The sequence below is a fragment of the Dreissena polymorpha genome, chromosome 15 (genome assembly GCF_020536995.1).
Source record: "Dreissena polymorpha isolate Duluth1 chromosome 15, UMN_Dpol_1.0, whole genome shotgun sequence".
NCBI lineage: Eukaryota > Metazoa > Mollusca > Bivalvia > Myida > Dreissenidae > Dreissena > Dreissena polymorpha.
Genome location: NC_068369.1, coordinates 26,071,107 through 26,094,971, shown reverse-complemented (window position 1 = coordinate 26,094,971; position 23,865 = coordinate 26,071,107). Strand labels below are relative to the sequence as shown.

General features: G+C 38.2%; 1 protein-coding gene across 7 annotated transcripts in view; it reads right to left on the bottom strand.

The window, feature by feature from the left end:
• Positions 1–23,865, bottom strand: part of LOC127861125 (death effector domain-containing protein-like) — a 90,685-nt gene that overhangs the window by 53,129 nt on the left and 13,691 nt on the right. Inside the window, exons 6-7 of one of the 7 annotated variants that reach the window (XR_008040078.1) lie at positions 22,453–23,789; positions 19,623–22,306 (exon numbers count right to left, since the gene is read on the bottom strand). Coding sequence is in view for 1 of the 7 variants with exons in the window: in XM_052399501.1 (XP_052255461.1) it covers positions 23,680–23,789 (110 nt within the window). In the remaining 6 variants the exon portion in view is untranslated. Of the gene's footprint in view, positions 1–19,622; positions 23,790–23,865 lie in introns of those variants that run through there. The other 6 variants (XR_008040080.1, XR_008040082.1, XR_008040081.1 and 3 more) reach the window with 6 other exon arrangements.

Sequence of the window (23,865 nt, the reverse complement as noted above, 5' to 3'; positions counted from 1 at the left end):
AACTGCTGAATAGGGATGCACCGGCAATAGCATCTAAACAGTCCTGTACTCGAGGCATAGGGAAACCGTCAGGTTTTACAAGCGCGTTCAACCTCCTGTAATCGACGCATGGCCGAATCGCACCTGATTTCTTCCGCACTAACAATATTGGGGGCCGAATCGCACCTGATTTCTTCCGCACTAACACGATTGGGGAAGCCCATGGTGAGGTGCTCTTTCTAATGACCCCCTTCTCTTGTAGCTCTTCAATCGCCTTCTTCTCGTCGTCCGCATACGCCATCGGCACACGTCGTTGCCTTTGTTTAATTGGCGCCGTATTCCAAGTCTCAATTGAATGTTCAGCAAGATTTGAAAGGCCAATGTCCCATTCCGCTTTTGAGAATGTATCACCGTATTTTCTCAGTAACCCTGCTACGACACGCTTTTGGTTCATATCTTTTCCTACGATCGATCTTTTATACAAATCGCGCAAGTGATCCGGTACTTCGTTTTCATCAGCTTTTTGAAACACGTTTGCTATATTTATTTAGCGGGCTCCGGTGCAACCTGAACTCGGCGCACTGATACCCTATTCACATCTTCAGACTCAGCATTCGCTATCATCTTAACAACGCCCTCAACTCCTTCTGCTTGTGCTACTTGCATGTTCTGCATCACTGCACTTCGTGTGAGAAAGGGTTTAACACTCGCACTTTACATGTAGATTGCGCGTTCACATTTACTAGTGTCGTGGCCATCAACAACTTATGTGTATCTTTAAAGGTCGCTATCGGTTCGACAATCACGTCGTCACTTTCCTGCCTTTCTATAAATACATCTATAAGTGCCTCCGATTCGCCAGGTACTGTCACATAGTCCGCTACAGTAACTCTTCTGATTGGCTTGCCTGTGTGTTTGCCGATGCAAGGTATTTCCACACCATTTATCACCGTCACCCTTTTGCTAATCGATATATAAGCTGGACCATTCGTTTCCGAGCCTAGAACGTCGGATCCCAGCAACACATCGTCTTCAATCTCTGCCACTACGGCCTCACACTCCAACTCAGCTGGTCCAACCATGAGCTTAAACTCACCCATTCCTAACTATTTAATGGATGTCCCATTTGCCCCTACTAGGTTGACAGACCCCTTCAAACTCGGTTTCTCCGCCGTCGACATTCTTTGTAGACCCTCTTGGAAGCGATGGTTTTCGTTGCGCCAGTATCCGCCGTTATGACTACTGGTACATCCCCTATACAACCCTTAACATAGAACCCGCCTCTATGTTGCTTCCCTGTGGATACACCTTTTGCAAATTGCATTGCAATTGTCGCATTGATACTTTGGTTCCCAGTCCTATCGAAGTTATCTGATGACCCGGTGTTGTTTTCAGTGCTTTGATTCTGGCCCTCCGATGCATTCATTAATTGGACAACTCTTTGGCCGCAATAGTTGGTCCCTGCCCGTTTAAATGTCCTTCTGTTGTGACAATGTGGTTTTCCGAGCTGTTGTTTGGTGTACTTCAACATTCCCTTGCGTAGTGCCCCTGTTTATGGCACCGGAAACATTTTACGTTTTGTCTTCCGGTACCACCCCACCTACTGGATCCATTCTGTCGCTCTAACCTTTCAATTCTGCTCAGCTGTTCCTTGATATCGCTGATTTTAGTTTCGTCGCTTTCAGCTTCCATCTGCCATCTCGACCCCTCATTCGATCCTTTAGGTGACAATTTTACATTAGGCCTTTTCGCTGCTGCACCCTTTCCTTCAGCATCTCGAGACGACCGGAAGTCGCGATCACCTGAATAGCTTGGAGTTACTCTCCGAGCATTGTGTTTGTCCCTCCGTTCACCCCTACCGGACTTCCGTATCTGAAGGTAAATAACGGCGTAATAGACCGCCTCGTCAATGTTCCTTGGGTCCTTATTGAACTCAATTTCAAATTTTAGCTCATCATCACTTAGGCCGTCGAGAAACCTTCTTACTAAGTCCTCGTCCCTGGTACGCCGGTCTCTGTAGCTGTGCACCTTGTCGCTTGAGCTCGGCCGCATATTCCTTTAAACTTTCACCATGTCGCTGGGACCTTCTGCTAAACTTGGCAGCGAACGCACCTGGTGTCTCAATCACCCTGAACGGGCTATTAATTTCAGCAATGAACTCGTGGTAATTGTTGATGATACGCGGCGACAGCTGCGAAAACACAAATTGGGGCTGCAGCACCTTCTAATCTGTGAAGCAGTTGGTAAAGCCTCTCGTCTTCGCTCCAGTGGTACCTGCTCGCAATAATTTCGAATTGGGCAATCCAGGTGGCCCACTCTTCCTTTCCGGAGTAAGCCGGCAGTTTTACCGGAAGCGGTTTAGCGACAAGTGAGTGACAGACCTAACCCCATGTGGTTCAATGTCGTTCAAATACCGCACTTCCGGACCGTAGCGCGAACTGTCCCTTGGTTGACCGGCCTGTCTGCGATCGTAGTTTAACATATCCTCGTCCCGGTCACGCCGTTCACTGTCATATCGATGGACAAACGAACACCTTTCTTCATCTCCGGTGCCATCCTGGTGCATTGGCATACTGTAACGTCTGCGGGAAGTTATGTTTTCGTGAACCTGCCGACTCCCGTCTCTGTATTCTCTCCCTTGCAGAGGCCCTACTACCCCGTTCCGCGTACATGTAGCCTACCCCGACTCAACCGCGCTTGCCCCGGTGCTCGCGTCCTTGTTATTATTTTTGTCCATGCAACTAGCAGTACTGCTTGTTTGACGATCTTGTTTCAATTTGTTCAACTCCCGAACAACATCTTTGAGCACAGTTGTGAAACTCGCCAACTGCGTTTGGAATCCCGAATCCTCGCTCGAATGGTCCCCGTCGGCGGTGCTGCTCACGTCTTCAGCCCACTCCCTTTCGTGGCTTGCCCGTAGGTCGCTGTCTTCCTCCTCATTTTCGATCCATCTTTGAAAACTTATTTCGCTATCAACTCGATTAGGGGAAAGCATGTTTAGAAATATTTATTACTTTTCTCGCGAAATATAATTTTTAGTTAATATTATATGTTTGAAAATACATTCTATTTTATTTATTATGCCCCCCTTCGAAGAAGAGGGGGTATATTGCTTTGCTCATGTCGGTCTGTCGGTCGGTCTGTCGGTCCGTCCACCAGGTGGTTGTCAGACGATAACTCAAGAACGCTTGGGCCAAGGATCATGAAACTTCATAGGTACATTGATCATGACTCGCAGATGACCCCTATAGATTTTAAGGTCAAGGTAACGGTGACCCGAAATAGTAAAATGGTTTTTTGATGATAACTCAAGAACGCTTATGCCTACAATCATGAAACTTGATAGGTAGATTGATCATGACTAGCAGATGACCTCTATTGATTTTCAGGTCAATAGGTCAAAGGTCAAGGTGACCCGAAATAGTAAAATGGTTTCCGGATGATAATTCAAGAACGCTTGTGCCTAGGATCATGAAACTTGATAGGTAGATTGATCATGACTAGCAGATGACACCTATTGATTTTCAGGTCACTAGGTCAAAGGTCAAGGTCACGGTGACCCGAAATAGTAAAATGGTTTCCGGATGATAACTCAAGAATGCTTATGCCTAGGATCATGACACTTAATAGGTACATTGATCATGACTCGCAGATGACCCCTATTGATTTTGAGGTCACTAGATCAAAGGTCAAGGTCACGGTGACCCGAAATAGTAAAATGGTTTCCGGATGATAACTCAAGAACGCTTATGCCTTGGATCATGAAACTTGATAGGTACATTGATCACGACTGGCAGATGACCCCTATTGATTTTCAGGTCACTAGGTCGAAGGTCAAGGTCACAGTGACCCGAAATAGTAAAATGGTTTCCTGATGATAACTCAAGAAAGCTTACAGCTAGGATCATGAAACTTCATAGGTACATTGATCATGACTCACAGATGACCCCTATTGATTTTCAGTTCACTAGGTCAAAGGTCAAGGTCACAGTGACAGAATAATTTTTTACAAAATGGCTGTCACTACAACTGAGAGCCCATATGGGGGGCATGCATGTTTTACAAACAGCCCTTGTTTAATATGCATGTCAACTCTAGTGTAGTTTATTATTTATTTTCTGTTAGATGTGCTAAATATCTCGTTTATAATTAATTTGGTAGCGTAAATATCAAGTAATAGTTTATTGCGGTTTTATTTTACATTAACACCAAATGTTTATTCTGCGTATTGTTCATTTCACTGGACCAGCATATAACAGCTGATCCCACCGCCGTCACCATAATTATGTTGCGTTCCGTGGTCACAACTTGAAAATTTACGAACGCAAGTCTCGTTCCAAGTTTTCAACGATTTTATTAAACCATAGCGTTCACAAATTCGTACGGAAATGCAAATAACGACTTCAAATATATAACGAAAAGTACAATTTTTAGACCTGAACGTCCTGTATCTAAACAGTTTGTTTTCAATTGACTAAAATACGGTAGCGTCGTCTAACAAATAAAGGACTGTACACCATTTTAATACATATAGTACTTTTGGGCTAAGATTCAATGACGCTTCTCGTTGAAATTATTAATAACATCACAAACTGGAATGACTAAATGTATGGCTATTTATATTTCTCAGTACAATCGTTACTATTGTAAAACTTAAATATTACTTTTTAAGAAAAACGTGATAGACATTACCTCGACAACGCGTCACAATGACCGTGCTTTTTCCCAGGCAGATATTCAATGCCAAAGTCATATGGCACTAAGATCTCAATCCATCGTGCTATTTTGCTACTCGGCTCTTTCAGGCTAAACAACCAAACTAAAGCCTGGTGATCTGTGCGCACTAAAAATCGCCTACCCAAAAGATATTGCCTGAAATATTGTACAAAGTAGACAACTGCCAAAAGTTCTTGCTCGGTAATACAATAATTCTTTTCGGCCATGTTGAATGAGCGGCTACCATATGCGATAACTCTCTATCTACCTTATTGAACCTGTGCCAGTACTGCACCAATTCCTACCCCCGACGCGTCGGTATCCAGCACAAATTCCCCGCCGTTATCCAATGGATAGCCCATCACTTCAGGCCCCGTCAACACTCTTTTGATGTGCTGAAAAGCGTCCTCACACTTGCTGTCCCACACAAATACAACCATCCTTCTTCGTCAGGTCAATCAGGGGTCTTGCAACTTTTGCAAAGTCCTTTAAGGGGCCGTCCAACAGATTTTGGCATGTATTGAAACTTGTCAATAAGGCCAGAATTTTTTAATAAAATGATTTTCGGACCCGCCGACTCCAATTATTGACGAAACCCCCAAAAAAAAAAAAAAAAAAAATTTTCGGATGCCAAAAGGTGGTTTTTAAACACGAAACGCTTGCCGGGTTTTAGAAAAAGTTCAAATTAGTTATAAATCATCTTAATAAACCCAGTTTTAATTACCCACATTAATACGCGAACCTCCTTCATCGTGTACATGTGCTGGAATTTACCAACAGCTACGCCATCATTGTTTGTACAAGAAGTTGATGAACGCTACAACGCTTTCATCAGCAAAGTCTGCTAATTTCCCAATAATTATGCAACCGTCAAATAAAATCCTGAATGGAATCGATTTGTAAGTAAATATTTTATTATTTCTTTACAATTTTATAAAATTGATAGTATTAAAATGACTAAAAAAATTTATGAAAGCAATAAGAAAATAACGATTTTAATTTAACAGGTGCTCGAAATGCGAAACCCATTAACGCCTATCAACTTTAAACATTCCATATTTTACGCACAAATACGGTCATATTTTAGAGAATACAATTTTATGTGTTATTTAATGTAGTTGTAGTGACGAATTTGTGCATATAATATGTGTTTTTTCGTTATTTTCAATGGGTACGAAACTTTGGTTTTGTTCCGAACTGGTTCGTACCAAAAGTTCAAAAATCGCAAAATCAACAGTTTCTAAAACGATTTCAAACCATGAATGTCCAAATAAAATAGTTTATGGGGGTTATTATCGGATTAAAGGTCCTTTATGACATTGAACTATCAATTATGTTATCCTGGGATAAACTGTCACGAAGATCAATAATTATAACGATTATTAGGGACGCTATTTCTTTAATCAATACCATGACACAAACACATGTTAACTTGTTTCAACAGACATTTGTGTTTAACAGTTCCATTATTAAAATGTTCTGGGAACGATATATTTTAATTAAGATACCAACTATTTCTGAAATCAAAAGTAGGTCCTTCACTCGATGTACTATATTTCGGATATGTTAAAATTCGGACATATATAAAGACATTTATGCGTTGATTTGTTGTATATAGTTTGTACAAATATGTTTTGTGTTATTTCAGACAACAAGAATGGATGGTGGCAATTATCCTGGGTCTTTCTGTCAAGAAATAGATGTGGAAAAATATTCATTTAATTGAACCTGGAAATCAACCACCACAACTAACAGAAAACCTTTTAACAAAAGGTGTTGTTTTAGAATTTGTGAAATTTGATAACAAACAGAAGTTGATGTATATCATGGCCAAATGACCAAATGTATAAACTGTTTAACAATTTGAATTGAGATGCTTTATTTTCTGATGTTTGATTTATTTTTCCTTTCAGATGATATATATTTGTGTGATTCTAGGTTTTAATAAATAATTCTGAAACATTTATGCAGCATACTGTTACATTATTGTTAACGTTATTATATTATTTTGGTTATCTGGTTGATCAAGTGGAAAAAATGTTAGTTATATAAAAATAAAGCTTTTAATATTAAGACTTATGAAGGTACTTAGTTATTTATGTATTAACATACTTCTCAGATATAAGGGAAGTGAAAACAAGCACTTGGAGTGGAGGGTTTGCTTTAACACCGGTGAGGCAGAACTAGTGAACAACCTTAATGACACACAAGCGAAAGTGTATGTTTTGCTTAAAATGATCCTCAAACATGTGCTTAGGCCTTGTAAGGAAGAAATAACATCTTATGTGATAAAAAATATCGTATTATGGCAAGCTGAGAGTAATCCACAGTATAAGTTCTACGCTCGAAGTTTGTTTCACTGGCTGCATGACGCTATGAGAGAACTTAAGACTGCTATTGTGACACAACAACTGCCATACTTCATGACTCCGGAAAGGAATTTAATGGCAGCTAGTGGTTTACAGGACAATCAGCAGAGTAAATGGGTAGCAGATATCACGGATATGATGGCAGAAGGTCCTAGGGTTATCCTAAAATTGCCGAAGATACGACAGGCTGTCATAGCGTCCCTAGAGCCGTTGTTGTGGTTCAACAAGAGAAGGATGGAGCTGGAGCTGCTTCATTTGGAGTATTTGATAAGAGACAGACAATGTAGAAATGAGCAAGGATTGGTGGATGAACAAAACACGCCATTTTTCAAAGGCTCGATCACCTCGTAGTTTATGTGTCCCATGCTGCTTCGACAAAAGTCAAATATAACGTACTTTTGGCCCTTGTACATGTATTTTAGGTCGTTGCTCTTGCAGTTTTCAAAACGTATCGCATCCATAGTGCTCATCATGTAGCACGCCAAGGTTGTTTTGCCGTTACCTCCAACAGGGTCCATTACAAACAAAATCTGGCGGTCATTTTGAGCTTCAAGTTTCTCTAACACTTCGCGTTGCCACGGTCTCAGAACTAGTTCACCGCACTTGGCCATCCATCGTTTCTTTACACCATCAGCTTTCAATTCTGCCGCCATTTCTGAGATTTTACGTTTGTGAAGCACGTACCCGGCGCCATGTTTATCAAGCAAATCTTCATTAGTCATCCCTTCTGCTAAGTCTTTACAAGCAGCAACCAAATCACACTTTTAATATGTCCAACAACTTGCGCAATGCCTTTCTCGAAAAAGCGCTCTTCTTTTGTACAATAAATGTAATTATCACGTGCCGTACCTTTAGCAATGGTGAAAAATGCTCTCGCACACAAGCTTTCACAAGTCCGGTTCGTCGCATTTTCTTGTGAAGTTGAATGTATCCCTGCAAATGTGGAGTACCCTGTTCTTCACCGCGTTCTTCTCCTACGATCAGGTATCCGCAATCGAATTCTCGTATAGCTTTATACTCTTCATCAGTATAATTGTTAACGGTGAAGCACCAATTCTTCGCTGCAACTTCAACAATACGTCTTTCAGCCATTGCAAAACAACTTGTTATGGTTTACCAGAAGTGACGTATTAGAACAAAAGCGCGTGCCGGAAATACGTCATTGTTTACAGCATACACTTTGGCTGAAAAACAAAATTGGCGGTAAATTTCTTCAGTGTAGGCCGCAGGCCGTAATAGTCGCGTGGATAGGACTGATGCTATTCTACAGAATATAAATAGACGTTCGCTCGTGATAATGATGGAGGATATAGTACGGATGCTCGTAGAAGGCTGTGCTTTGAATGATTTGATGGATATTCACCCTTCAGTTTCAGTTTTTTGTTATAATGATGGAACTGGATACTATTATCAAAAACATGCAAAGTAGATATTAGAATCGGGGTAGTTTGACTCAGATATCCTCTAGGAGATTAGGAGAGTAAGCACGGTATTAAAAGAGGTCTTTCCATGGATGTTTATGGAAGATAGTGTTGTTTATTGTATTTGAAGTAATTATTGTAACAATTGATTGCTCGTATGTATGTGTACCAATCCACTTCAATTTGTGCTGATAAATGAAATTACGAAATTTGTTACACAAATAAACCCCATTCTTCTTTTAAACTGTTTCATTCAAAGCAAATTAATACAAATGTTCTAATTGTTATTTCCGTATTTTGTCCAATATTGATACAATTCACACGTTTTTAACTTATCGTCCCCTTTTAATTGAAGAAAGTATGCGTTTTTATACGGAAATATATCCATATGTGAAGATCTAACTGACACGAATATATGACCCAAATATTTTCAAATTCAAATGACTGTTTATGTTTAACCATTTTACCAAAGGAAAGATATAGTTTTAGCAAATGAGAAAACGATAAGTTTTCCTATATGACTATATGTATAAATTTTTCGATAATAATCAACCATTATATTAATGTATGTTGTATCATCAGTGTGTTTAACTTGAGAAATTGTCAATAATGTATGCAAAATAAAATCATTTTGCTTTATTCTATTCTGTTAAAAAGTATAATGTGGACAGTCGAGAAATCAATCATGGCAGTCCCCATCCAGGTTTGGTAATCAAAGATATAAACTCACGGAGATAAATACAACTTGATTAAGTAAAAATAAAAAAGGAATTGCGTACCTTTACAATTCATAAAGTTTAAGAACTGTGTGGGAGGCGACAAAATAGTCTTTCTAATATCGGTCTGTGTATGGAAAATGAATACTCATTCTGTTTCACGATGCATGTTTCCCATGGGTGCAATGTGTTCTTACACAATGATTTTATCAACGTATCATCCAATGGTATTTGCGCATACTAATACATTCATTCAAGATAATACACGTGTTTGCTAGATCGTTTTCATTTTTGAAAAGTTTTATTCTAATGATTTGTAAATACCGATTCGAAAATATTTATAACTTAATCACTTTGAATTCCTCCTGTCCGGTTATTATTCGAAAGTAGTCCGGTAAGTGTTCAGAAAGTATTCCGGTTATTGTTCGGAAATAAGTCTGGTTAGTGTCCACAGAGAAGTGGTGATGGCGTAATCCATTTGGAGAAAGACATTCATGCAATAATCAGCTCCTGCGTTTAAATAAAAAGGAATCCAAAATATTCTCAGGACATTCTTGGCGACGTGTCTTTTATTAAGCAAATATGCACAATTGCATATAAAACAAATATGATTATTTCTGAGGTCAACGCCTAAGAACGGTCAATGAAATATACTAATTGCACGTTAAAAACGGTTGAAAACTAACACTTTAATAGCCCAGACTTAATCACAAAGCCTACAAGTGTAACTAAACCTAGTCTCATAGCATTGTAGTTCAAATTAAACAGCTATTAGAGCACGTAATAATTAGATTTAATTGCATTGTATCACTCATTGTTTATAATTCACCAGAGAAACACATTTCAAATTAATCCAAGCTGCATTTTACGAGCCTTACAAGTTTCAGTATAATAATAATTATTTACCGTGTGCTTTTCTTCGTCATTGTGACGAAATTAGAAAGTGTCCATTTGTCTCTGAACTACAAAAATGATTTCACGAACAACCTCTTTTTTTAAACAGATATTAAATTATTAATACAACTTTATTGACATAATTGAAATTAATTTAAAACACTGCAACAAAGCGAGACGAATTCACGAAAGTACAATTACAATAAATACGTTTTGATTTTGTAATCGTTAATTTCGCCATGTTTCTTCTTTCGGTAAACCTAAAGGCTTTTTTAGGTGTGTGCTTGCTACTTGTATCTTGTTTAGATACATGTCTAGCAAAAGTGGTCGATTTCATTGTGCGGTTGTTTTTAAGGTCACAATAACCTGGTTCTTTCCAATAGTTTTTCGTCACAACCCATAGAGCTTATTAACGTAACTTCTTATCTTATCTTATTAACTGTTTTACCTAACAATGTGTGGGTATTCATCTTCGGAAAGAACATTGCTCACAAGAGGCCTCAATTGTGGATACATACTAAGTATACTCAAGAGGAACTATTAATCATTTAATCTGATGAGTTTTTTTCATTTATTTATTTATTTCTAAAACTGAAGCCTATCCACTGACGCCCACGTGACTTTCCGTCTGTATTGCTTAATTTGAAGTTTGAAATATTGTTGTAACCGTAAATATGGATACACACTTGGAATCAGTATGCATGGTATTCCTACATAGTGTGAATGTATGTTTAAAGGGGCCTGTTCAGGTTATAGTAAATTGACATTGTTAAAAAAAATGTTTCAGATTCGAAAATTTTCGTTGTAGTTATAATATTTGTGAGAAAACAGTATTACTGAACATGTATCATGCTCCCAAACAGTAATACTGAACATGTATCATGCTCCCAAACAGTATTACTGAACATGTATCATGCTTCCAAACAGTAATACTGAACATGTATCATACTCCCAAACAGTAAAATTGAACATGTATCATGCTCCCAAACAGTAATACTGAACATGTATCATACTCCCAAACAGTAATACTGAACATGTATCATACTCCCAAACAGTAATACTGAACATGTATCATGCTCCCAAACAGTAATACTGAACATGTATCATGCTCCCAAACAGTAATACTGAACATGTATCATGCTCCCAAACAGTAATACTGAACATGTATCATGCTCCCAAACAGTAATACTGAACACGTATCATGCTCCCAAACAGTAATACAGAACATGTATCATACTCCCAAACAGTAATACTGAACATGTATCATGCTCCCAAACAGTAATACTGAACATGTATCATGCTCCCAAACCGTAATACTGAACATGTATTATGCTCCCAAACAGTAATACTGAACATGTATCATACTCCCAAACAGTAATATTGAACATGTATCATGCTCCCAAACAGTAATATTGAACATGTATCATGCTCCCAAACAGTAATACTGAACATGTATCATACTCCCAAACAGTAATACTGAACATGTATCATGCTCCCAAACAGTAATATTGAACATGTATCATGCTCCCAAACAGTAATACTGAACACGTATCATACTCCCAAACAGTAATACTGAACATGTATCATGCTCCCAAACAGTAATACTGAACATGTATCATACTCCCAAACAGTAATACTGAACATGTATCATGCTCCCAAACAGTAATATTGAACATGTATCATGCTCCCAAACAGTAATACTGAACATGTATCATACTCCCAAACAGTAATACTGAACATGTATCATGCTCCCAAACAGTAATACTGAACATGTATCATGCTCCCAAAAGGTATTACTGAACATGTATCATACTCCCAAACAGTAATACTGAACATGTATCATGCTCCCAAACAGTAATACTGAACATGTATCATACTCCCAAACAGTAATACTGAACATGTATCATGCTCCCAAACAGTAATATTGAACATGTATCATGCTCCCAAACAGTAATACTGAACATGTATCATACTCCCAAACAGTAATACTGAACATGTATCATGCTCCCAAACAGTAATATTGAACATGTATCATGCTCCCAAACAGTAATATTGAACATGTATCATACTCCCAAACAGTAATATTGAACATGTATCATGCTCCCAAACAGTAATACTGAACATGTATCATACTCCCAAACAGTAATACTGAACATGTATCATACTCCCAAACAGTAATACTGAACATGTATCATGCTCCCAAACAGTAATATTGAACATGTATCATGCTCCCAAACAGTAATACTGAACATGTATCATGCTACCAAACAGTAATATTGAACATGTATCATGCTCCCAAACAGTAATATTGAACACGTATCATGCTCCCAAACAGTAATACTGAACATGTATCATGCTCTAAAATATCCAGGATATGCATATGTGTCTTGTTCTGAGAAAGCTGGGCTTATTTCATGTGCGTAAAGTGTCGTCCCAGATTAGCTTGTGCAGTCCGCACAGGCTTATCAGGGACGACACTTTACGCTTTAATGGTATTTTTAGTTTCAAGGAAGTCCCTCCTTACCAAAAATCTAAAAGTTTAGGCGGAAAGTGTCGTCCCTGATTAGTCTGTGCGGACTGCACAAGCTAATCTGGGACGACACTTTACGCATATGAATTAAGCCCAGTTTTCTCAGAACACAACACATGTTTACGATTTTAACACCTGAAATGTTCAAGCGTTGCAAGGCGAAACGATTGAATAATTTTTAGAGTTATGATGTGGTCGTTATTTTTTGGGAAAATACAAGAATTGCTTTTATAAAGTATAAAATGCATTGTATGAGCACGGATGGCCGAGTGGTCTAAGCGATAGACATTTACTCCAGAGCCGGAGTCAGTGGTTCGAGCCCAGTTGAGGGTAACTTTTTTTCTTTCTTAAATTTTATTCTAATTTTTTTACTGAAGCTTTTTAGATCCAAAGTTTATATTTATCAATATAAAAAGCATTTAATGACAAACTTCAATACATGCCATAATCTGTAAAAAGGCCCCTATAAGATATTATGATAGTATCTTAATTTTCTTAGGAAAAGTGTTTGTTCTTGATTACTACGGACTTTCATTACGTCTGTTTAACATGACATCTAATTTTCTGGCCAGTATAGTGTTGCAAAATAGTTGTTTTTCTAAGTCAAAAAAGTATACACCCGAGGAAAACCCCGATACCTTGTGAGCAGCGTAATACCTTTCGAGCAGCGTTTGGTATTTTAGCGTGAACTTACATAGGGTAAGTAAATTGGAAAAAAAAATCAAAGTCCAATTTGAAACAACTGTGTATTAACATTGATAACAAAGGTATTGGCCTACATGTAGAAAAAAAATCTGACAAATTTTCTTACAAAATGAGCGACATGAGGCTCCCTGAAGTAGAAGATCGGGCTAAAGGGGCCATGTTCAGGCATTAAGGGGAGAAAAACTTATTCAATTTGCAACCCACTACAATAATTATAGGATTTATACAAACTTACACATGTCTGCCATAACCTCTCAGCAGGGTTTCTCCAGAAAACTATTTTTTTGTGGAGACATTTGCGTTTTTAATGACCATGTTGGGAAAACATGGATACCATCTGGAGAAGAATATGAAACCTTATGTGAGCAGCGACTTTACAATTCTTTTTCATGACAAAATAACCTAATTTCCAGCCATTTTGTTGCAATTGCTTTGCTTTGTAGAGGCCTATAGTAAGTGTATGTGGGCACATATGCATACGAATGTACTTTTAATGCTTTATAATGCATTCTATGATAGTCTTTGCATTTCATCCAACATCATTTCAGAAACTTGAATCATTTGTCTGATATATAATGTGGTTATACTATGTCCACTTTTAATAGATATGTAAATATATAAATTGTTGACTTTAGTGACTTCAGGGAACCACATTTCGCTCATTTTTTAAGAATATTTGTCAGGATTTGTTCTACATGAACATTTGTTATCAATGTTAATACACAGTTGTTTCAAATTGGACTTTTATTTTTTTTATTTGTCCAATGTTCTTACCCTATTTAAGTTCACGCTAAACTACACAACGCTGTTCGAATGGTATTACGCTGCTCACAATGTATCGGGTTTCCTGGAGTGGTAAGGCAGCCAAGCTTGTTTTTGTTTTACATTCATTACCTCGTTACCAATGTCCATTTTTAAACAACTTTACCGTGATTCTTTAATTCGGATTCTCAAGTTTAGACACGCAAGGTTTTCTTGTTACAACAAAGGGTTTTATTGACGATCAGCGAAGCAGCACGTCTAAGTTAGCATACCATGTAAAAATTCTTCACAATGGCGACCTATGTAAAAGACCGAGCCGGTCCGATTGAGTTAGCTAAATTTTCTCCATCGGCATACCTCGCTGAATATCATTGATAAAGGTAAAGGAAGCGTGGTTCCCGTCCTCTTTCAATTTATCGAGAGGTTCGGGACAGGAACCTGACACGAAACTGCCAGGGAGCACTTCAAACGCTGTGACGCTGGGAAAACCCCAAATGTAGTGATTTTAAGATTTGATCGAGAATGTAACCCGCTTCCCAGTTTCGCTGAATGGGTAAAGTTCCCAACGGTCCTACTTTCCCGCACCCCCATTTTTGTTTCGTATCCAAAAAAATTTCGTACCAATTTTTTTCGTACCCAAATTTTTTTCGTACCCAATTGATTGGGCATATTTTTTTGTACCCAAAATCTTCGAACCTAATTTTTTTTCGTACCCAAAATTTTCGTACCCACATACACAATTGTGGTGATGTAGATAAACATAAATTTATGCTTTTATATCCATCCTATTCAAAAGCATCGTCACACCAGTACTGTCAATACTTTGATTCTAAGGATCGGCACTTTACATGACATACCAGTCTGTGATGTCCTGTGGAATTAGTCCGTAGGATCCGAAATACATTAATGGTGCAATTGTTGCAAAGGAAAACGTTGAAGTGTAGAATTTTCGTGAATCAAAGTTACTTTGTGTCAATACAAATGTATGTAGTTGTATTTTGGAAAGTGATTCTTTTCTTATGTGATAAAAATGCATACACTTGAAATGACTTAACGTTAAGTTTGTATATCTTATATAATCAACAAAACGTTTTTAAATTTTTCCAACTAAATACAAGTGTATCTCTTGTAAGTGTGATTGTTATACAGTATTGTTACTTATACATTCATTCAACTTTGAAGACTCGTAGCAGGAAAATATGTGAAAATAGCAGCAATTACTTGTTCAATGTGGGAGAACATTTCAGAAATAAAGTCGCGTGGAGAATAAATAATGACAACTGCGGCGATGCTTGAATACGCAGAAACAATGGTCTCTTATCTACAAGTAGTAAATTGATTTGTCTAACGATGCTAATTGGTGGTACTCCGTGACTCGTCTGGTGTTGTTATGCATGCCCAAACGAACGCTAAACATGAAAAGACGCGGAATCTGACCGGAACTTGAAAAAGGGGAGTTGTACATTAGCCTATCAGTTGTTTTCAACTTGTGTTAATGACATTACGAGGAAAAACGCATTTATCTGTAATTCAACCGGTTGACTAATCTGGGTGTGGGATGTATGTGTGTGTGTGCGCGCGCGCGCGCGTGCGTGCGTGCGTGTCTGCGTGTGTATCATTATCATGGTTTTATTGTTATTTCTACGTTTAATAAACACTACATGTATCATGTAACTAAATAGTAATTTTAATTCAACGATGTGACGTTAGAGCCGATGACGTTAGGTCATATTTAAAATCCATATTTGCTGGGATAATCGCGTGATAGTCGACGATGGCGACGTCCATGCCGAAACAGTTATTTTTCGCCGTTTTATACACTTTATTACTTTAGTTTAATTTTTAAATGACACTAACTTTCCAGCCATATCAGTAAAAAGGAGATAAGCGTTTATTTCGTAGTAAAATTTGCTTTATATCTCGACTTTACTCCCCGCAAATTTTCTTTGTGGAGCTGTAATTAGGTCATCCCGCTAAGAAATTTCGCAGCGAGTAAAGTCGAGATATAGAGCGAATTTTAGTACGAAATGAACGCTAGTAACTTTCTTGCTGGTATGGCTGGAAATTGAACTGCATTTTAAATGACGGGGGATAGATAATTACTGAAATAAATTTAATATATGATGGGTGTAACTTAAGAGATATATCAGGGGTGAAATATTGTTTACATCCGCTAATCTTTGATTTAATATAATTGACAAAAACATTAATGTCCGCTATATAGTTTGTTATTTGGGGCAAACTACCTATTGTATATGCAATTCAAGGCAGTACATATACTACGACATTTAACACTAATCATTATTAAAGCTGTGGTCACCGCCTTCAAACGGTCAATGCAAAACAGTGGGTGTTTAAACAGGTTCATACTCATTTATTCGCCCAGAACTAATTTTTAAACCAAAGTGTGAATAAACATTACCGTAACCTCATTGCATCTTAATTCAAATGTAAAAAGCAACACATGAGAGAAATAATTCGATTAAATCACCATAAAATTTAATAACTCAAAAGTTAATAAGCACCAAAACAACCTACTTACACATTTTAGAGGCAAGATTATATTCCACTTCCATGCATAAATAAGAAAAGTTTGCTATCTTTTCAGATGTATGGATATTGTTTGCTATCTTTTCAGATGTATGGATATTGTTTATTTGAAGCTTACGTTATCTTAACCAGCCATTTACTAGTACGTGTTATACTCTCTCTCAAACTTCGTTCGCAAATGTAAAAAAAACTAGAGTGTTCACAAGGTTTTCCAATAGCCATATATGGTAAATGCCCCGTCCGCCTGACGAACCATGAATATTTTCGAACTCAGCCGAGCTATCATTGGGACAAATGTTTGCCTAAGTTTCATAAACAAAGAGAGTTAACATGTTATCTTTTCGCTACGCAAACTTCATTATTTCTTGAAATACATATACATGTACTCCATGAAGTGTAGATATGCAAGACACAGTTCATATGCCATGTGATAAACGTGTCCCTAACTATTGCGCTTTTCACATGAGCTATGTTTAAGACATGAGCATATAATGTTCTCAGTTTGTGGGCCGAACTTCATTTCGTATTTCTAAAGTGATACATCGAGTTTGAGAATCTTAATGGCAAAATAATTAAGTGTTATTAAGTTTGAGCAAACTACTTTAATACATTTTAAGGTATTATATCACTAAAACTTGAAAAATGTCATCGACATAGAGTTTAGATGAACTGACATAATCTTCACACGCAGTGATTCATTTATTTCTGAGTTGTGTGACCTTGAATTTAGCAATGGCCATGGTAGCTATGTCAGTGACGCAATGTGTGGGGTATTGTTAGACACGGCATTGAAAAGGCTCTAGTTTATAACAAACATGAGTGACATTGATTCACAAAGTAATCCCAACAAATGCAAATCAATCCACTCTCGTAACCTAGTGCAACAAATGAATACATAAACAAATACAATCTGCATCAAAATAAATGTATTCTCAAACAATGATAACATAACAATATGCCCGGAACCGTCATATAAATTTGTTTATTAACAAAAATAGTTTCAGATTTAATTTGATAACGTCTAAGGAAATCACACTGTCACAAACAATGCGAATATTTTGATCGCGTCATGCGATAATGGGCCTTATGACATCCAAACAGCGATGCCTCTGCATCCATATACCTTGACATGCTCAATCTATAACAAGTCATGATCAATCAACCCATGAAGTTTCATGATCCTAGGCGTATGCGTTCTTGAGTTATCATTCAAAAACCATTTTACTATTTCTTGTCACCGTGACCTTGACCTTTGACCTAGTGACCTAAAAATCAATAGGGGTCATCTGCGAGTCATGATCAATGTACCTATGAAGTTTCATCATCCTAGGCCCAAGCGTTCTTGAGTTATCGTCTGACAACCACCTGGTGGACGGACCGACCGACCGACCGACAGACCAACATGAGCAAAGCAATATACCCCCTCTTCTTCGAAGGGGGCATAAATATAAGAACAAAATGCTGCATTCGATCCAACTGGCCAACTTTAGCTACATTTCAAATTACACTAATTGTCAAAATAACTAACGGAGATGCCATGAAACTCCGTTACGACAAATTAGAAGTATTTGCTGCTTCTTAAATTAATAATGTACGAAACCCTAAATAGTCTTCTTGTTTTTACTTACCGAGTTGTTAGTGCATACACTTTTGGTGCGCGATGTTTGAACGCTTCTCGTTGTAATTGATGTCTATTAACATGTTTGTTTAGTGTTATATACTGATGCAATTTGGCCATATTTTGTTAACTTGTATGTAAATGGTCCAAGGCATTTTGGCGATGGTCCAATAAAAACGTGAAACTTGATGATGATTCATAATGTCCACTTATGTGACCACGAAACCTTGCGGGCCTCAATAGCGGACAGAGTAGCTCCTGACCACACTGCGTGAACTATGTATTGAATGAAGAACAAGAGCTGTGTTTGTGAAACATAATGCCCCCTACTGCGCCGCTTTGAAGCCATATATTTTACCTTGAAGGATGACCTCGACCTTTCACCACTCAAAATGTGCAGCTTCATGAGATACACATGCATGCCAAATATCAAGTTGCTATCTTCAATATTGCAAAAGTTATCGCAAAACATGGGACAGAATGACAGACAGACAGGCAGGCCAAAAACAATATACCCCAAATCATTCGATCCGGGGCATACAAACTTGTTTACGTCATGTAAATACTGGCATTAAAACCTTTTTTTTAAACGATTGCATAGTGTTGACATGTAAACGTTAACTTTATTGTATGTATCAAAATAATAATTGTGAATGCCAATTATATTGGGCTTGTTTTTAAATTGTCTTACATAAGAATCAAAATCCCTTTGAACAAATGTTTCAATTCTTCAAATTAGATAGGCTTTCTCTGAATATTTGATTTTCGGTTTCTGTTGATCAATTTTTAATTAGTTTTTCTTCTCAGAAATTAATTCTTGTAAAACATTCAGTTACAAGTAAACATTTTAATTTAGATTGCACGATTTAATCTGATTTTATTCTAACTTTATCAATAGATCTTTGTCTGACGTTCCCAGATAACATTAGTTTCCTCCAGCCTATTCTGAAGAGAATATGCCATGATGTAATAGAAGTGTCAGTTTAAGGACCATCATTTGCAGAAACACTAGCAGTGTTCAGAACACATTCACCCTTTACCACTCAGAAGCAAAGTTAAAATGGCTATTGGCAAACAGCATAAAACCAGAACAGTCTGCGAGTAACTCGCATTCTGTTCAGGTTTTATGCTGTTTGCTGCTCATCAGTATCTAAGGGTTGGAATTTAAGCCTTGAAAACTTGAATCTAGTAAGAAAGGTCTTTAATTAAATTTTTAATTTTCTCTAAGGGACTATACATGCGTCAAAATAATTATCAAAGTGGTAAAGGGTTAAAAACAAAGCATGCCTGGTGTCAATTGGCAATAATAAAATGCACAATTATACCATGTTACCTTTTTGACATAATTTCAAATCCAGTATGTTTGTTTTTATAAATGCTTTATTTAATAGCTTTGGTTGATCAACATTGCATACGCACTTATAATGAAAGGACTTTAATCAATAAAGTTCCAATGCTTAACTAGAGCTTTGTCACAGATGTGACCAATACCCCCATATGCCGCATTGACACATAATATTTTGCATGTCGTCTTCAAAAAAAAACAGCGGACACCATGCTCAATTTTTAAAGCGCACTAAGTGATCCCTTGACCTAGTTTTTGACCCAGAAAGGTCCATGTTCTAACTTGGCCTTAAGATCATCTCCATAAAACTTCTGACCAAGTTTGGTGAAGACCGGATGTAAACTACTTGAATTAGCGAGCGGACACCATGCTGAATGTTAAAAAACGCACTAAGTGACCCTGTGACCTAGTTTTAGGCCAGGAATGGCCCATGTTCAAACCTGTCCTAGAGATCATTTAGATAAAACTTGTGACCAAGTTTGGTGAGATGAAAACTACTTGAATTAGACAGCGGACAACATTGTGATGTTTAAAACACACTAAGTGACCCCGTGACCTTGTTTTTGACCCGGCATGACCCATATTCAAACTTGCCCTAGACATTATCAAGATACAACTTCTGACTAATTTTGGTGAAGATTGGATAAAAACTACTTGAATTGGACAGCAGACAACATGGTGAGGTTTAAATCACACTAAGTGACCCCGTGACCTAGTTTTTGACCCAGCATGGCCAATGTTCGAACTTGATCTACACATCATCTAGTTACAACTTCTGACCAAGTGTGGTGAAGATCGGATTAAAAATACTTGAAATAGAGAGCTGACACCATGCTCAATGTGTAAAACGTACTAAGTGACCCCGTGACGTAGTTTTTGACCTGGCAAGGCCCATGTTCGAACTTGGCCTTAAGATCATCTAGATACAACTTCTGACAAAGTTTGGTGAAGATCAGATGAAAACTACTTGAATTAGAGAGCGGACAACATGCTGAATGTTTAAAACGCACTAAGTGACCCCATGACCTTGTTTTTGACCCGGCAAGGCACATGTTCGAACTTGGCCTAGACATCATGTAGATACAACTTCTGACCAAGTTTGGTGAAGATCGGATGAAAACTATTTGAACTAGAAATGGCGCGGCAGAAGCCGACGCGTATCCTTACGCCGCATGTTTGACCCAGGGGCCCCTCAGGGTTGGTAATGGGGCCATGCAAAGTTGAGATTGACCGTATTGTTAAAAGAGAAGTTCAGTATCAATTAAAAGTGAATTGGTGTAGAAATGAAGAAATTATAGTAAAAGGCAATTTTGGATGGGCGTGGCCTATGTGGGCGGGGTTCCCCAGGGTTGGTAATAGGGCCATACATAGTTGAGATTGACCGTATTGTCATAAGAGAGGTTCAGTATCAATTTGAAGTAAATCGGTGTAGAAATTAAGAAATAATAGTAAAAGGCAATTTTGGGTGGGTGAGGCCTATGTGGGCGGGGCGCCCCAGGGTTGGTAATGGGGCCATGCATAGTTGAGATTGACTGTATTGTCATAAAAGAGGTTCAGAATCAATTTGAAGTGAATCAGTGTATAGATGAAGAAATTATAGTAAAAGGCAATTTTGGGTGGGCGGGGCACCCCAGGGTTGGTAATGGGGCCATGCATAGTTAAGATTAACCGTATTGTCATAAGAGAGGTTCTGGATCAATTTGAAGTGAATCGGTGTGGAAATGAAAAAATTATAGTAAACGGCAATTTTGGGTGGGCGTGGCCTATGTGGGCGGGGTGCCCCAGGGTTGGTTATGGGGCCATGCATAGTTGAGATTGACCGTATTGTCATAAAAGAGGTTCAGTATCAATTTGAAGTAAATCAGTGTAGAACTGAAGAAATAATAGTAAAGGCAATTTTGGGTGGGCGTGGCCTATGTGGGCGGGGTGCCCCAGGGTTGGTAATGGGGCCATGCATAGTTGAGATTGACTGTATTGTCATAAAAGAGGTTCAGTATCAATTTTAAGTGAAACAGTGTAGAGACTAAGAAATTATAGTAAAAGGCAATTTTGGGTGGGCACTGCCTATGTGGGTGGGGCGCCCCAGCCAGGGTTGGTAATGGGGCCATGCATAGTTGAGATTAACGGTATTGTCATAAGAGAGGTTCAGTATCAATTTGAAGTGAATCGGTGTAGAAATGAAGAAATTATAGTAAAAGGCAATTTTGGGTTGGACGTGGCCTATGTGGGTGGGGTGCCCCAGGGTTGGTAATGGGGCCATGCATAGCTGAGATTTACCGTATTGTCATAAGAAAGGTTCAGTATCAATTTGAAGTGAATCGGTTTAGAAATAAAGAAATTATAGTAAAACTGCAATTTTGGGTGGGCGGGGCATATGTGGGCGGGGCGCCCCAGGGTTGGTAATGGGGATAGTTGAGATTGACCGTATCATCATAAGAGAGGTTCGGTATCAATTTGAAGACAATAGGTGTAGAAATGAAGAAATTATAGTAAAATAACCTAAAACAAGATGTGTTTGAGAAACACAATGTCCCCCTATATGATGTTTGACCTTGTAGGATGACCTTGACCCTTCACCACTCAAAATGTGCAGCTCCTTGAGATACACACGCATTTCAAATATAAAATTGCTAGCTTCAATATTGCAGAAGTGACATTACATGCGCAATTTTGACCCATATACTTGACCTTGAAGGATGACCTTGATCTTTCACCACTCAAAATGTGCAGCTCCATGAGATACACATGCATGCCAAATATCAAGTTGCTATCTTCAATATTGCAAAAGTATTCATAAAATAAGCGATTTGGGCCACATATATTTGACCTCTGACCTTGAAGTATGACCTTGACCTTGACCTTTCACCACTCAAAATGTGCAGCTCCATGAGATACACATGCATGCCAAATATCAAGTTGCTATCTTCAATATTGCAAAAGTATTCATAAAATAAGCGATTTGGGCCACATATATTTGACCTCTGACCTTGAAGGATGACCTTGACCTTTCACCACTCAAAATGTGCAGCTCCATGAGATACACATGCATGCCAAATATCAAGTTGCTATCTTCAATATTGCAAAAGTATTCATAAAATGAGCGATTTTGGCCACCTATATTTGACCTCTGACCTTGAAGGATGACCTTGACCTTTCACCACTCAAAATGTGCAGCTTCATGAGATACACATGCATGCCAAATTTGAAGTTGCAATATTCAATATAGCAAAAGTTATTGCAAAATATTAAAGTTGGCGCAAAAAGACCAACCAACAGACCAACCAACAGACCAACCAACAGACAGGGCAAAAACAATATGTCCCCCACTACTATAGTGGGGGACATAAAAAATGAGTGAAAATCTCTGACCCGGCCCCGCCCCAACCCCCATAACTTTTGACCCAGGGGTCAGATCAAAATTCCAAATAGTGCAGGGTCGCATATATGCTCATAGCTACCATGTGTGTAAGTTTCAAGGTTCTAGTGCTTATAGTGTAAGAGAAGATAGTGGCCAGGATGGACAGAAAGACAGACGGATGGCGGAGATAACCACAATATCCCCACACTTTTCAAAAAGCGTGGGGATAATTAGAGAGCGGACACTTAATACGGACCGACAGACAGACCGACAGACAAGTTCACTCCTACATACCCCCCTAAACTTCGTTTGTGGGGGTATAATTATAATATCAAATTCTCACACAATTGTACACACACTCCTCTGTTAAAGACGTTCAACCAGAGACTCTGAAGTAATTTCATAGGACTGCTTCCGTCAAGTAATCAGTTTCCTTAAGCATTTTGGATTGTCTTTTGCAAATCTCTTTTGTATTAATGTCATTTTTAGTTAACCAATCTTCCTCATTTGGCATTGTCGAACAATCATGTTTTGAAGAATTTGAATTATTTTGATAACATGTCTTTAGTGTGTTGATCTGAAGCAATCTAAAATGTTTCACTTTTGAACAAATGGCAACACACAAGGCCTTAAAACATTCAAAAAGACCCGTTATTTCTCATCGTCAAGACATCAAACTCTAAAGCTATTTTCTATGGTCTTTGCGAAGGGTTGTGTCAAGACGTGAGGTTTTGCAGCAACTTTAAACGCCCTCTTCTGTAGTCATCCTCATCAACGGTCACTAGAAGTCTCATTGGCTCATCTCCCACTGCTTGTTGCAAGGCCTCTGTGGGGAAATACATATACACTTTAGTGCTCTCATCAGTCAGTTAGAATAATCATGAGAAAGAATGCTGTTTCTT